General features: G+C 46.1%; 1 protein-coding gene across 1 annotated transcript; it reads left to right on the top strand.

The window, feature by feature from the left end:
* Positions 1-229: 229 nt before the first annotated feature.
* akap10 (A kinase (PRKA) anchor protein 10) lies at positions 230-14,937 on the top strand. Its single transcript, XM_030153471.1, has 15 exons — positions 230-456; positions 1,792-1,839; positions 4,963-5,148; positions 5,552-6,019; positions 6,504-6,602; positions 8,244-8,328; positions 8,402-8,525; positions 8,778-8,914; positions 9,128-9,272; positions 9,612-9,782; positions 10,001-10,110; positions 11,698-11,780; positions 13,348-13,400; positions 14,020-14,112; positions 14,190-14,937. The coding sequence occupies exons 1-15, from the start codon at positions 435-437 to the stop codon at positions 14,193-14,195; spliced, it is 1,830 nt and encodes a 609-aa protein (XP_030009331.1). The 5' UTR covers positions 230-434; the 3' UTR covers positions 14,196-14,937.
* Positions 14,938-15,305: the final 368 nt, after the last annotated feature.

Raw genomic sequence — 15,305 nt, 5'->3', positions numbered from 1 at the left:
CCCATTTCCAACAAACCCTGAAAATTTCATCCAAATCTGTCCATAACTTTTTGAGTTATGTTGCACACTAACGGACAGACAAACAAACAAACCCTGGCAAAAACATAACCTCCTTGGCGGAGGTAAAAAACCTCTGAGTGGTGGTCCGGACCTTGGACCACACCGGCTCCACCTACTGGTCCTTCCTGGTACGACAACATTTCCCAGAATGCCGCAGCCGCAACAGCCCGGAAGTGGGACGTTTATTGACAACATGGCGGCCGAGCTGGGTTCGAATTGTCCGAATCTCACCATCTGACAGCGGCGGCCGGCACGAGAGGCGAACCGGATCAGGGTCGGGGGTTCGGGGCCAGATGCAGTTGGACGCCGGGACCCGTCGGTCCACGGGACGGAACCACTGAGTCCACGAAGCGTCCACAGTCCGGACAGCCGTCATGTCGTTCTTCAAGAGGAAAGGTGAGGAGATGCACCGTCAACGGCGGCCGCAGCCGGTTCGGTATGGACCGGGTCAGGGGTCGGGTCACGGGTCGGGTCACGGGCTGGTCCAGGCCCGGTTAGTCACCCGGTCCACGGACGCAGACGGACCGGTTCTGCCCTCGCCGGCTAAGCTAACCGGATCACGGTTAGCTTAGCCTTAGCTTGGCCTCGGACTGGTCTGTACCGAACCGGAACCACAGCGGCTCCACACTGGCACAAACACACCCGTTTAGACCAGAACCAGGGATCGGAACCGGGCCCGGTGTCTTGGATTAAATGACCCCATTAACACGGATGGATGTGACTTGGAACACCTAGATCCGGACCCGGTCCAGACCCGGTCCAGAGCAGCTGATGTTCAATATGATAGAAACATTTGAAGCCAGTGTTTAAAGCTGCTGTAGAACCGAGCCAGGGTCCCGTGAATAATAAACCAGTCATTAGAACTGGACCCAAATATGAAACTGGAACCGGACTGAGTCCACCAACGGAACCAGAACACAGACCAGAACCAGCGGAACCAGAACCAGAATACTGACCAGAACACAGACTAGAACCAGTGGAACCAGAACACAGACAGACAGACATTGGACAGTTGAGACCGTTTGACCTCCACCTTCATCAGCTGTATCCAAACGGACCCAAACGGATCCAGATGGACCCAAACGGATCTGACCCGTCCACTCAAATATCATCAAACATCATCAGTCTGTCCGTCTGAGCTTCCATCAACATTTGTGACATCTGAAGGGGTTCTGTTTAACTGATAATTAATGGAATCTCTGTGTAAATAAAGACAGATGAACCTGAGGACACACCCACAAGTAGAATGTGACCAGCCATTGGCCATTACAGCTGTCAATCACTGATTTAACCCCTCCCTGTCTGAAAACCCCAGAGGTTAGACCAAACCTTTTCAACAGGAGGAGGTGGAGTTTCCTTAGACTTAGATGAACGACAATGACCTCATACACCACATCTGTGTCCTGATGATTTCATGACCTATGTCTATATCCTGATGATGTCATGACCTATGTCTATGTCCTGATGATGTCATGACCTACATCTGTGTCCTGATGATGTCATGACCTATGTCTGTGTCCTGATGATGTCATGACCTACGTCTATGTCCTGATGATGTCATGACCTACGTCTATGTCCTGATGATGTCATGACCTACATCTATGTCCTGATGATGTCATGACCTACATCTATGTCCTGATGATGTCATGACATACCCACAGTTTCCTTCAGTGTTTTTGTTGCAGTTTGAACCTGTTTTTGGATCTAAATGTCACTTTTCTTCTCCTGCAGCAAAAAGTAAAGAACCAGAGCGAGTGGTCGATGTCAGCATCAGCAGAGGTGAGTTTGACCTTTGACCTTTACACTACAGTCTGTGTTTCAGTGTTTTTTCTGTTCTTTAGTCTGTGTTTCAGTGGTTTTTCTCTTTAGTCTGTGTTTCAGTGGTTTTTCTGTTCTTCAGTCTGTGTTTCAGTGTTTTTTTCTGTTCTTTAGTCTGTGTTTCAGTGGTTTTTCTGTTCTTCAGTCTGTGTTTCAGTGTTTTTTTCTCTTCTTCAGTCTGTGTTTCAGTGTTTTTTTCTGTTCTTTAGTCTGTGTTTCAGTGGTTTTTCTCTTTAGTCTGTGTTTCAGTGGTTTTTCTGTTCTTCAGTCTGTGTTTCAGTGTTTTTTTCTGTTCTTCAGTCTGTGTTTCAGTGTTTTTTTCTGTTCTTTAGTCTGTGTTTCAGTGGTTTTTGTCTTCTTCAGTCTGTTTCAGTGGTTTTTCTCTTCTTCAGTCTGTGTTTCAGTGGTTTTTTCTCTTCTTCAGTCTGTGTTTCAGTGGTTTTTCTCTTCTTCAGTCTGTGTTTCAGTGGTTTTTCTGTTCTTTAGTCTGTTTCAATGGTTTTTCTGTTCTTCAGTCTGTGTTTCAGTGGTTTTTCTCTTCTTTAGTCTGTGTTTCAGTGGTTTTTCTCTTCTTCAGTCTGTGTTTCAGTGTTTTTTTCTCTTCTTCAGTCTGTGTTTCAGTGGTTTTTCTGTTCTTTAGTCTGTGTTTCAGTGGTTTTTCTCTTCTTCAGTCTGTGTTTCAGTGTTTTTTTCTCTCTTCAGTCTGTGTTTCAGTGGTTTTTCTCTTCTTCAGTCTGTGTTTCAGTGTTTTTTTCTGTTCTTTAGTCTGTGTTTCAGTGTTTTTTTCTGTTCTTTAGTCTGTGTTTCAGTGGTTTTTCTCTTCTTCAGTCTGTGTTTCAGTGGTTTTTCTGTTCTTTAGTCTGTGTTTCAGTGGTTTTTCTGTTCTTTAGTCTGTGTTTCAGTGGTTTTTTCTCTTCTTCAGTCTGTGTTTCAGTGGTTTTTTCTGTTCTTTAGTCTGTGTTTCAGTGGTTTTTCTCTTCTTCAGTCTGTGTTTCAGTGGTTTTTCTCTTCTTCAGTCTGTGTTTCAGTGGTTTTTCTCTTCTTCAGTCTATGTTTCAGTGGTTTTTCTGTTCTTCAGTCTGTGTTTCAGTGTTTTTTTCTCTTCTTCAGTCTGTGTTTCAGTGGTTTTTCTGTTCTTTAGTCTGTGTTTCAGTGGTTTTTCTCTTCTTCAGTCTGTGTTTCAGTGTTTTTTTCTCTTCTTCAGTCTGTTTCAGTGGTTTTTCTGTTCTTTAGTCTGTGTTTCAGTGGTTTTTCTCTTCTTCAGTCTGTGTTTCAGTGTTTTTTTTCTCTTCTTCAGTCTGTGTTTCAGTGTTTTTTTTCTGTTCTTTAGTCTGTGTTTCAGTGTTTTTTTCTGTTCTTTAGTCTGTGTTTCAGTGGTTTTTCTGTTCTTCAGTCTGTTTCAGTGTTTTTTTCTGTTCTTTAGTCTGTGTTTCAGTGGTTTTTCTGTTCTTCAGTCTGTTTCAGTGTTTTTTTCTGTTCTTTAGTCTGTGTTTCAGTGGTTTTTCTCTTCTTCAGTCTGTGTTTCAGTGTTTTTTTCTGTTCTTTAGTCTGTGTTTCAGTGTTTTTTTTCTGTTCTTTAGTCTGTGTTTCAGTGGTTTTTCTGTTCTTTAGTCTGTGTTTCAGTGGTTTTTCTCTTCTTCAGTCTGTGTTTCAGTGGTTTTTCTGTTCTTTAGTCTGTTTCAATGGTTTTTCTCTTCTTCAGTCTGTGTTTCAGTGTTTTTTTCTCTTCTTTAGTCTGTGTTTCAGTGGTTTTTCTCTTCTTCAGTCTGTGTTTCAGTGTTTTTTTCTCTTCTTCAGTCTGTGTTTCAGTGGTTTTTCTGTTCTTTAGTCTGTGTTTCAGTGGTTTTTCTGTTCTTCAGTCTGTTTCAGTGTTTTTTTCTGTTCTTTAGTCTGTGTTTCAGTGGTTTTTCTCTTCTTCAGTCTGTGTTTCAGTGTTTTTTTCTCTTCTTCAGTCTGTGTTTCAGTGGTTTTTCTGTTCTTTAGTCTGTGTTTCAGTGGTTTTTCTGTTCTTCAGTCTGTTTCAGTGTTTTTTTCTGTTCTTTAGTCTGTGTTTCAGTGGTTTTTCTCTTCTTCAGTCTGTGTTTCAGTGTTTTTTTCTGTTCTTTAGTCTGTGTTTCAGTGTTTTTTTCTGTTCTTTAGTCTGTGTTTCAGTGGTTTTTCTGTTCTTTAGTCTGTGTTTCAGTGGTTTTTCTCTTACTTCGTCTCTGTTTCAGTGGTTTTTCTGTCTTTAACATAAGCCTGTGAAGTTGCTTCTTCTGTCATCACTTTCTTCAGTCTTTTCCCAGAGTAGCGTTTGACTTCAAACTGAACACAGTCACTGATGCTGCCTTCAGGTGCTTTTGGGAAAGATGAGCCTTTCCACTAGTGAATTTGAACATACCAGTGTGTTGTGTTCAAGTGCTTTTGTTGTCGTAGTGAAATGTAGAATGGCTGACACACAGTTTAGGGTGACCTTCTACTTCACTATAAAAGTTTTGTTCATTCATCTGATACAGCGTCTTTTTTCTTTTTTTTTCTTTCGTGACCCATTAAAGTTAGTTTAGTCATTTTTACATTAAACATTTGTCTTCATTATAAATGGTGTAATGCAACCATTTTTTCCAACACCTTTTTTTGTGTTTTTCTTGGAATGTACTTTGCTCTGGACAGTGTTTTTTGTTCAGTTTTTTTTTTTTTTTTTTAAGTAAATTTATGAAACTCTTGTCTCCTACAGAGGATAAAATGCATCATCATCATCGTCGTCGTCGTCTAACGGCAGCAGATCGTTAATAAAACCTTTGTTTATCATTGGCCATGAATCCATCATTCTTGTCCATGTTGAAAGGGATAAAGGTCATGTCCATCTCATGTATCATATTTTTTTCCAGTTCCCCAGTGGAAAATATGACATGAGGGGGCGTTCAGGTGTCATTTTGGAGTTGGTAACTAGTATTTACCATGATTCCCATAGCATGTGAAGGCAGCATCAGACCGTGTCCTGGGCCGTCTGAGCCCGAGGCCCGTCCACCTGTTTCAGAACCGGGTCTCTGAGTCCTGACGTCTCTGTGCTCCGGTTTAACGTCTGTGCTCCGTGTCCGTCCACAGCCGCCGGCGGTCCTCACTCGCCGTCGCTGGGCCTGAGGAACCACCATGCCATCCAGGACGCCGCCAGGCCCAGCCACGTGGCCATCAACGCCATCTCCGCCAACATGGACTCCTTCGCCCGCGGCCGAACCGCCATCCTCAAGAAGCAGCCCAGTCACATGGAGGCGGTGCACTTCGGAGACCTGGGTACGACACGCCGTTTTACGTCATCTGTGACGGGGACGGCGACGTCACTTCAGTTCAGGTTCCACATTCAGACCCAAACCATCTGAACCAGAACCGACCAGTAAAGGAACAACAGGGAAAAAAGCCAAATGACACGAGGAAAATGTTTACATTTACAAACTATGCCTTAAAAATGTGAAAAATATGAGCAGCTGCAGTTTCAGTCAGCTTCAGTCAGTTCCTCTGTTTACATGGTTGTAGACGTGGATGTAGATGTGGTTGTGCACACGGGCGTGGATGTGGGTGTGGGCGTGGACATGGATGTGGGTGTGGACATGGGCGTGGACATGGACGTGGGTGTGGCCGTCTGTCCTGGTTGGTGACTGTCCCTCTGATGCGGTCCTTCTGTGCCGGTCTGTTCCAGGTCATTCCAGTGTCAACTATCAGCCCCAGGAGACCCGTTCTCGACTGTCTAAGACGGTGGACCAGGTTCTGCGGGACAACGTGGCGCTGCCCCACTACACCCACTTCACGGAGCTGCGGGGGGCGGACCACCTGGTGCGCTTCTGGCTGGAGGCGGAGTCTTTCCGCTCGGCCAGCTGGTCGCGGGTTCGCGCCCACAGCCTGAACTCGGTCAAACACAGTTCTCTGGCTGAGCCCGTCCCCGTCTCCGCCGACGCCCCGGACCCGCCCCAGGTCGCCCCGCACGCCGCCTCACTCGCTCAGAGCCCACCTGAACGCCGGGGCTCGTCCGGCTCCGAGACGGAACCGAGACCCGGTACCCCTGGAACGGAAACCCCCAGCAGGCAGCAGACCCCGTCCAGGACCGGGACACCGTCCAAGGGCCAGTCCAGCAGTGGACTGAGGGAGCTGTCCGACAAACTGATGAAGAGTGAGTGAGGGACGGACGAAGGACGGGGAGGGTTAGTCTGGTTAGCACGGGTTAACTGTTGGGTCAGGGTTAGTCTGGTTAGCACGGGTTAACTGTTGGGTCAGGGTTAGTCTGGTTAGCACGGGTTAACTGTTGGGTCAGGGTTAGTCTGGTTAGCACGGGTTAACTGTTGGGTCAGGGTTAGTCTGGTTAGAACGGGTTAACTGTTGGGTCAGGGTTAGTCTGGTTAGCACGGGTTAACTGTTGGGTCAGGGTTAGTCTGGTTAGCACGGGTTAACTGTTGGGTCAGGGTTAGTCTGGTTAGCACGGGTTAACTGTTGGGTCAGGGTTAGTCTGGTTAGCACGGGTTAACTGTTGGGTCAGGGTTAGTCTGGTTAGCACGGGTTAACTGTTGGGTCAGGGTTAGTCTGGTTAGCACAGGTTAACTGTTGGGTTAACGTTAGGGTTACTGTGACTGTATAGTGTGTGTGTGTGTGTGTTTCAGGTATAGAAAAGGACGCTGTGTCCATCTTCACTAAGTACATCTCTCCAGACGCCGTGAGGCCGATCCCCATCACAGAACAAATCAGAAACGACATCGTTGGTAGGTGAAGAAACCCAGGCCTTTAGAACGTCCACAGTTCAGACATGTGAACAGTAAACAGGTCAGTTCGAACCAGTGGCGGAACATGTGAGTACCGGGCCGGGGGCGGCGCACATGACCGGGCCCTTTAAACCCAGTAAAGCTTGGAATGGCATGGCTTCACACACACACGCCCACAACAGCATCTCTTACAGGAGCTACTACAATTTGGACACAGCTCAAAGAATTTGATTGTAAGGGTTCAGCACCACGGACCACGCTGCTGGTCAAGCACCAGGACTGGCCCCTGACCTTATGAACCATTCACCCCCTACCCCCCACCCCCAGTCCGTGCGTACTTCGCAGCTGGGCTCTGCAGGTGCACCTGTCCACAGTTTCCACCTAACTGACATCACTCATACAGTGTCAGTGATGGTTAGAATTCTACCTGTAAATCTGACTCCCTGTCAGACAAAAAAAAAAAAGTGTCCTACACCTTAACTCTGCTTTTTCTAGCTCTCTCCTCTCCTTTTCTTTGTGTTTTGTCACTCCTCTTTTGCGTCTATATGAACTGCCACTTCTGATCTCCTTCGTTCAGGTCCACGTCTACACTCTGTGTTCACTAGTGGTAGATGATTACATCAGTGGACGGCTGTTGATGACGATTTTACCCAAAATACATCTGGAGACAATACTAGCGATCCATTTGTAAATGTACACATTGTCAAGTCAACTGTGAGAGTGAATAAGAAGCCAGCAATGCAACACACACTGTCTGCAGTGTTTGGAATAAACCTACAAAACCAGAGTCAGTCTTTTAAAGTTTTTACCGACCATGACTCAACAGGCTGAAGCAACTTCTAGAAGCACAAACACACTGCGCCAATTATAGGAAATTAACGCAGGAAGATTTTACCGTGAGAAAATTCATTCCTTTGGAAGTTAGGATTGGGGCCTGATCCATGGTCCCAGCCCCCCAAGGCCCGAGCCGGTGGACCACTGCCCCCCCAGACCCCCCTGAAGCCTCGCCCTTGGTTCTAACCACAGAATGTCCACAGGTCAGATGTGAACAGAAAACAGGTCAGCTGGAACCGCAGTCCACAGAAATGATGCTCACATGGCAGTTTGAGGGTCATCCGTGTTATCAGATGTGTTTTTGGACAGGTTTAGTCAGTGACACCATCAAAGCCTGGTTTAATCCACAGGGAAGTCTGAAAGGGTTAGGGTTAGAGTCACTGGTTCCTGTTGGCTGGTTAGTGTGGGCCAGTACTAGCTCAAATCAGTTCCATCGTTTACCTCCCAACATAATGACCTCAGTCATCCACCAGATGGACCACAGTCTGTGGGTTCGGGTTTCCACAGGGGCTGGCACCCCCAGCCTGATCTGGACTCTGGGCTCATATTAAACTGGTCTGGACTCTGGTCTGGACTCTGGGCTCATATTAAACTGGTCTGGACTCTGGGCTCATATTAAACTGGTCTGGACTCTGGTCTGGACTCTGGGCTCATATTAAACTGGTCTGGACTCTGGTCTGGACTCTGGGCTCATATTAAACTGGTCTGGACTCTGGTCTGGACTCTGGGCTCATATTAAACTGGTCTGGACTCTGGTCTGGACTCTGGGCTCATATTAAACTGCTTCTCCATCTTTTCCTGGTGCAGCTAAGATCTGTGGAGAGGATGGGCTGGTGGACCCTAACTGCTTCGTCATCGCCCAGTCCGTGGTGTTGTCCATCCTGGAGCAGCAGTGAGTTTCAGCTCAGTTTCAGCTCAGTTTCAGCTCCAGCTCCTGGTGGATTGACTGGCTCTTTCATTTGCAGACACTTCAGTGAGTTCCTGCGCAGTCATCATTTCTGTAAATACCAGATTGAAGTGTTGACCAGCGGCTCCGTGTTCCTGGCAGACATCTTGTTCTGCGAGTCAGCTCTCTTCTACTTCTCCGAGGTTGGTGGACTGGTTGTTTTTGACTCTGTATTATTCACTAAACTGAAGGTTTATTCGACTGTTTAGAGGAAGTTAGCAAGAAAATGAAGACTCAAACCAATCTGCGACACTCCTTTTCCCTTTGTCTGTTTAGCGAATCAAAGTGAGGAAAGTCAGAGCCTCTGTGTTCCACTGAAAACAGGTGGAGTTGACTCATCTGACAGAAATGGGGACTGGATGTGAATGCTGTGTTTGTTCTGCTCATGTGTGCAGTACATGGAGAAGGAGGAGGCCATGAACGTCCTGCAGTTCTGGTTGGCAGCCGACAACTTCCAGAACCAGTTAGCAGCCAAGAAGGGCCAGTACGACGGACAGGAGGCCCAGAACGACGCCATGATCCTCTACGACAAGTAGGTGGTGGTGGGGGGGCGGGGCTGGTCTCCTTCAGGTTCTTCTTTCTCCCTCCAGGAGGAGGTGTTTGGGGAGGTTTTGGTGTCAGAGGAGGTGCAGGAGGAGCTGACGTGTCTCCTGTCCTCCTGCTCTCCTTCAGCTCCTCCTTCTCTCCTTCAGCTCCTCCTCCTCCAGGAGGTGCTGACGTGTCTCCTCCTCCTCTCCTCCTCCAGGTACTTCTCCCTCCAGGCCACCAACCCCCTGGGCTTCGGAGACTCAGTTCGGATGGAGATCGAGTCGAACATCTGCAGGGAGGGGGGGCCGCTGCCCGACTGCTTCACCACGCCCCTCAGACAGGCCTGGACCACTATGGAGAAGGTCAGTTAGGCCACACCCACCTGACCACTGTCAGCCAATCACAACCCTCTGATGGATGGATGCACTCATTTATTAAGTTTCTGGTATTTTTTCCTCCAGGTTCTGTCCACAGACATGAGGATGATTATTATTATTATTATTATTATTAATAAACCCCTCAGTCATGGTGTCACTGTCAGACTCAGAACAAACTCAGTCTATGAAATGTTCTGTTCTGTTGGACACTAACCTCTGACCCTTTGACCCTCTGACCAGCTGACCCTTTGACCCTCTAACCCTCTGACCCTCTGTGGTCTGGTCTATGTCCTGACCCTCTGTGGTCTGGTCTATGTCCTGCAGGTCTACATGCCAGGCTTCCTGTCCAGTAACCTTTACTACAAATACCTGAGTGACCTCATCAACTCAGTGCGTGCAGATGAGTTCATCACCATCAGTGGTCAGGGTGTGGCGGTGGCGGCAGCGGACGGTGACCGTTCTGGTTCTAATGTCAGTGAGAGCTCCCAGACTCAGGTGACCTACCCTTTTTTTTTTTTTCTTTTTTTGGGGGTTTTTTTTTTGGGGGGGGGGGGGGGCTGCTACGCTTGCTGACATTTACAGACGCTCCGTGGCATTAAACCACAACAGACGTCTGTGTGGATGTCAGGGGGCATCACTGCCAGGGGGCGTCACCATCCACTGGTCCTTTTACTACAGAGGGGTAAATGTTGATGTTGTTTTGTTGTCCACAGCAAAGTGCCAGGAAGGCCGCCATAAAGATCCTGAAGAACTTCGACGAGGCCATAACGGTGGACGCCGCCAGCCTGGACCCGGAGTCCCTGTACCAGCGACCGTATGCTGGGTGAGTGTAGACCCATTGCCCACAATGCCCTGGGGCTGCCTGTGTGTCTGGGCTCAGGTTCAAGGCAAAGGACGGTGTTTACCCCAAAAGTCACAACATACCCAGACCCACATATGCGTGTACTTCTACTCGTACTTGTAAAAGTGCACCGATCCCACTGATGGCAGTTCACCTCAGAGTCCAGCAGGGAAGGGGGTGGGGTAGGGTGGTGGGGGTGGGGGGTGGGGTGTAAGTGATGTCATCAATGTGGAGATGTAATTAAATAAGCAATGGAGACAAAAGGAATCTTAAAGACAGACAGATACAGACCCAGCGTTCTGTCCGTCCTCTGCCTACATTCCACATCATTCTGTCCATTTTGTGGGTGGTCACAGATTCATACCCAGACGGAGAATTTGGAGCAGAACCGTGGAGGTCAAGGATCTGTTCAAAGAGCCACTGAGTTCGAGACAAACTGCTGACAGATTTAGGACAAATACCCGCATCAGTATCAACATTAGTATCACAGCAGTGTTAGCTCCTCTGTCAGCACCAGGTTTATTATGACTGACTTTCTTCTTCTTCTTCTCTACCAGGTTATTATCGTTAACGAAACCTAATGAAATGATGAAAACTAGAATTGAAAAAACATTTTCGTTAACTGAAATAAATAAAAACTATAATTGAAAGAAAAACACATAGCTAACTGAAGCTGTAGTGTGTTTATAAAACTAACAAAAACATAAAAATTATGGATCAAATTCCCTTCGTTTTGGTCTTTGTCAATGTCAGATTGATGTTAAATGGATTTCTTTGTCTCTCTCAGTTTTCTGTGCTGTCTCCATACGACACTTTTTGCTCCGTCACTTGTGTTCACTTGTGGTTTCCAGTCGTCTTCTGGTCCCCACTCTACCTGGAAACATGGAGACTAAAGCAGCAGAGTCCTGTCTGGGATTGATTTGAATAGGAGCACAGAGAAGAAGAGAAAAGAGACCACTGAACTACAACTGAACTACAGCTGAACTACAACTGAACTATAACTGAACTACAACTGAACTAAACTACAACTGAACTACAACTGAACTACAACTGAACTACAACTGAACTACAGCTGAACTACAACTGAACTATAACTGAACTACAACTGAACTAAACTACAACTGAACTACAACTGAACTACAACTAAACTACAACTGAACTACAACTGAACTACAACTAAACCAAAACTGAACTACAACTGAACTACAACTAAACTACAACTGAACTACAACTGAACTAAACTACAACTGAACTAAAATTAAACTACAACTGAACTACAACTGAACTACAACTAAACTACAACTGAACTACAACTGAACTGCAACTGAACTAAAACTAAACTAAACCAAGAAAAGCACTCGGAGGGTGCAGACCTCACCAAGACAGATCTGCGTGCCCCCCCCACCCCCCCCACCCACCACCAAAATTTAATTAGTTCTTCCTTGTGCCAGTATCAACATGTCCTGAAAATTTCATGAAAATCTAGTTTCTGGGTTCTGTTCTGACCCGTTTCCTGCTTTCGTCCTGTGTTTTGTGTTTTTGTTACGTGTTGGCGTCTCGTCTCTTCAGGAAGATGACGTTCGGGAAGGTGAACGAACTGGGCCAGTTCATCAGGGAGGCGGAGCCTGAGCCGGACGTGAAGAAATCCAAAGGTAGGGTGGACTCGCCTGTGGACCTGCCGGTTCTGATGCCAGCTCACATGTTGTGTTCAAAGGCTGATCTGACTTTAAATCTAGTCCAGGTCTGTCCCTTCACTGCTCTTAGATCCCAGTCAGGGGCGTGTTTATGGGCACATCCACCAAGAAGGTCTGAGCTACTACACGGAACAGTACACCATGGAGGGGCCAACAACAAATTAACAACACACTAACAACATGCTAACAACACACTAATAACACGCTAATAACATGCTAACAACACACTAATAACACGCTAATAACATGCTAACAACACACTAATAACACGCTAATAACATGCTAACAACACACTAATAACAAGCTAATAACATGCTAACAACACACTAATAACATGCTAACAACACATTAATAACACACTAACAACACACTAATAACACGCTAACAACACACTAATAACAAGCTAATAACATGCCAACAACACACTAATAACACGCTAACAACACTAATAACATGCTAATAATACACTAATAACACGCTAACAACACTAATAACACGCTAACACATTAATAACACACTAATAACATGCTAACAACACACTAATAACACGCTAATAACACACTAATAACATGCTAACAACACATTAATAACATGCTAACAACACACTAATAACACGCTAACAATACGCTAACAACATGCTAATAACACTAATAACACACTAAACAACACACTAATAACACGCTAACAACACTAATAACACGCTAACAACACGCTAATAACACACTAATAACACGCTAATAACACACTAATAACATGCTAACAACACGATAACAACACACTAATACCACACTAATAACATGCTAACAACACACTAATAACACGCTAATAACATGCTAACAACACACTAATAACACGCTAATAACATGCTAACAACACACTAATAACACGCTAATAACATGCTAACAACACACTAATAACACGCTAATAACATGCTAACAACACACTAATAACAAGCTAATAACATGCTAACAACACACTAATAACATGCTAACAACACATTAATAACACACTAACAACACACTAATAACACGCTAACAACACACTAATAACAAGCTAATAACATGCCAACAACACACTAATAACACGCTAACAACACTAATAACATGCTAATAATACACTAATAACACGCTAACAACACTAATAACACGCTAACACATTAATAACACACTAATAACATGCTAACAACACACTAATAACACGCTAATAACACACTAATAACATGCTAACAACACATTAATAACATGCTAACAACACACTAATAACACGCTAACAATACGCTAACAACATGCTAATAACACTAATAACACACTAAACAACACACTAATAACACGCTAACAACACTAATAACACGCTAACAACACGCTAATAACACACTAATAACACGCTAATAACACACTAATAACATGCTAACAACACGATAACAACACACTAATACCACACTAATAACATGCTAACAACACATTAACAGGAGCCCAGCCCTCATCAGGTGTGGCTTTGTTTGAACTGGTGTTTGTTTCTTTTTCAGGTTCCATGTTTTCTCAGGCCATGAAGAAGTGGGTTCAAGGAAACTCAGACGAGGTGAGCCTCAGAGTCCTGTCCAGGGTCCACCGGGTCCTGAATGTGTCTCAGATGGACTGAAACTGGTCCTGGTGGAGGGTTGACACATCTGACTCATAACTAGTTGCTGGGTTAACCAGTCCTGGTTTTTACCAGCCCTGGTTTTAACCAGTCCTAGTTTTAACCAGCCCTGGTTTTAACCAGTCCTAGTTTTAACCAGTCCTGGTTTTTACCAGCCCTGGTTTTAACCAGCCCTGGTTTTAACCAGTCCTGGTTTTTACCAGCCCTGGTTTTAACCAGTCCTAGTTTTAACCAGTCCTGGTTTTCACCAGCCCTGGTTTTAACCAGTCCTAGTTTTAACCAGTCCTGGTTTTTACCAGCCCTGGTTTTAACCAGCCCTGGTTTTAACCAGTCCTGGTTTTTACCAGCCCTGGTTTTAACCAGTCCTAGTTTTAACCAGCCCTGGTTTTAACCAGTCCTGGTTTTTACCAGTCCTAGTTTTTACCAGCCCTGGTTTTTACCAGTCCTAGTTTTAACCAGTCCTGGTTTTTACCAGCCCTGGTTTTTACCAGTCCTGGTTTTAACCAGTCCTGGTTGACCCACCCGTCCTTCTCTAAGTCTCTGTGGTGTTGCGTTCAAGGCCCAGGAGGAGATGGCCTGGAAAATCGCCAAGATGATCGTGACCGACGTGGTCCACCAGGGGACCCAGGACAGTCCTGGGAAGACCACCAAGGTACCGGTACTGCTCCAGTTCCCGTTCGCTGAGGTGTGGGCGTCAGCCTCACGCTCTTCTGTTCTGTCTGTCCACAGTTATGACCCCCATGAAGAACCGAAGGCCTGGGGGACCCCCCGGGACTGACCCCGCCCCCTTTCTGACTCCGCCTCCTGTCCTGACCCCCCATCCGACCCTGTGTCAGTCTGTCGTCTCCAAAACACTATGAAGGTGGACCTGATTGAAACTGAGACCTGGGGGAGGGCCCGGGCCACTGACCCCACCCTCACGTCACCGTAGCCAAACGTTTGAAAGTGGGCTGTCCCACGGCCCAAACCGACCGCACTCCTCTAGGCCACACCCCCCCACACCTTTTCTGACCATTCCTTCAAAGAGTGTCTCTGCACTGGACATGGAGGCCTTGTACAGTTTTTGACCACACCCCCCTGGCCCCTCCCCCGATGTGGCGTTTCCGTACTGTAGACTGTGGAACCTCCAGCACCTTTTAAGGAGCGTAGAAGAAGAAGAAGAATCACTCCGTCTGTCTGAACTGGTCTGAACCAGTCTGAACTGGTCCTCCTGTAAATGTTCTGGTGTTCGTCTTTTTTATGGTGATGCTGTTTTTTTCGTTTTTTTTTTTTTTTAAGGCCATTGAATCAAACTCCAACGGACGTTCGACTGGAAACCAGCTCCTGTTTTTATTTGAGCCTCATCATGACGTGGAACAGAACCAGAACCAGACGAGCCTTTTGGTACCATGTACCTCTAATGTTTCTGACATGTACGTGTATGTAATCCATAATATATTTAAAAGTGTCTGATTTAAATACATATATGATAAAGGGGCGTGTCAGTGGGTGTGTCCACTTTATTCCATGGCTGTGGTTGGATTAGACCGGTCTAGGGGGTCCTGGGTTAAACCGGTTTAGGGGATCCTGGGTTAAACCGGTCTAGGGGTTCCTGGGTTTAACTGGTCTAAGGGGTCCTGGGTTAAACTGGTTTAGGGGGTCGTGGGTTTAATCGGTCTAGCGGGTTCAGATCCACTGGACTCTCAGACCACATTCACCTGCCACATGTGCAGAGGCCACACCCACCACTATCAAGCAATCAGATGGTAAGTGCTGCGCTCTGATTGGCTGAGGTTAAAGTCTTCCATGTTCATGTCACTGATGGCATAACTATGACACTGAAAAGTGCATGTGAACACGTGACTG

Source organism: Sphaeramia orbicularis, chromosome 14 (assembly GCF_902148855.1).
Source record: "Sphaeramia orbicularis chromosome 14, fSphaOr1.1, whole genome shotgun sequence".
Taxonomy (NCBI): domain Eukaryota; kingdom Metazoa; phylum Chordata; class Actinopteri; order Kurtiformes; family Apogonidae; genus Sphaeramia; species Sphaeramia orbicularis.
This window is presented reverse-complemented; position numbering and strand designations above follow the sequence as displayed.

Bases quoted from the DNA above. Each gene is read 5' to 3' on its own strand.
- akap10 (XM_030153471.1), top strand. From the start codon at position 435: ATGTCGTTCTTCAAGAGGAAAG. The intron at 1,840-4,962 runs GTGAGTTTGACC...GTCCGTCCACAG, and splicing joins CGATGTCAGCATCAGCAGAG to CCGCCGGCGGTCCTCACTCG. The intron at 5,149-5,551 runs GTACGACACGCC...GGTCTGTTCCAG, and splicing joins GGTGCACTTCGGAGACCTGG to GTCATTCCAGTGTCAACTAT.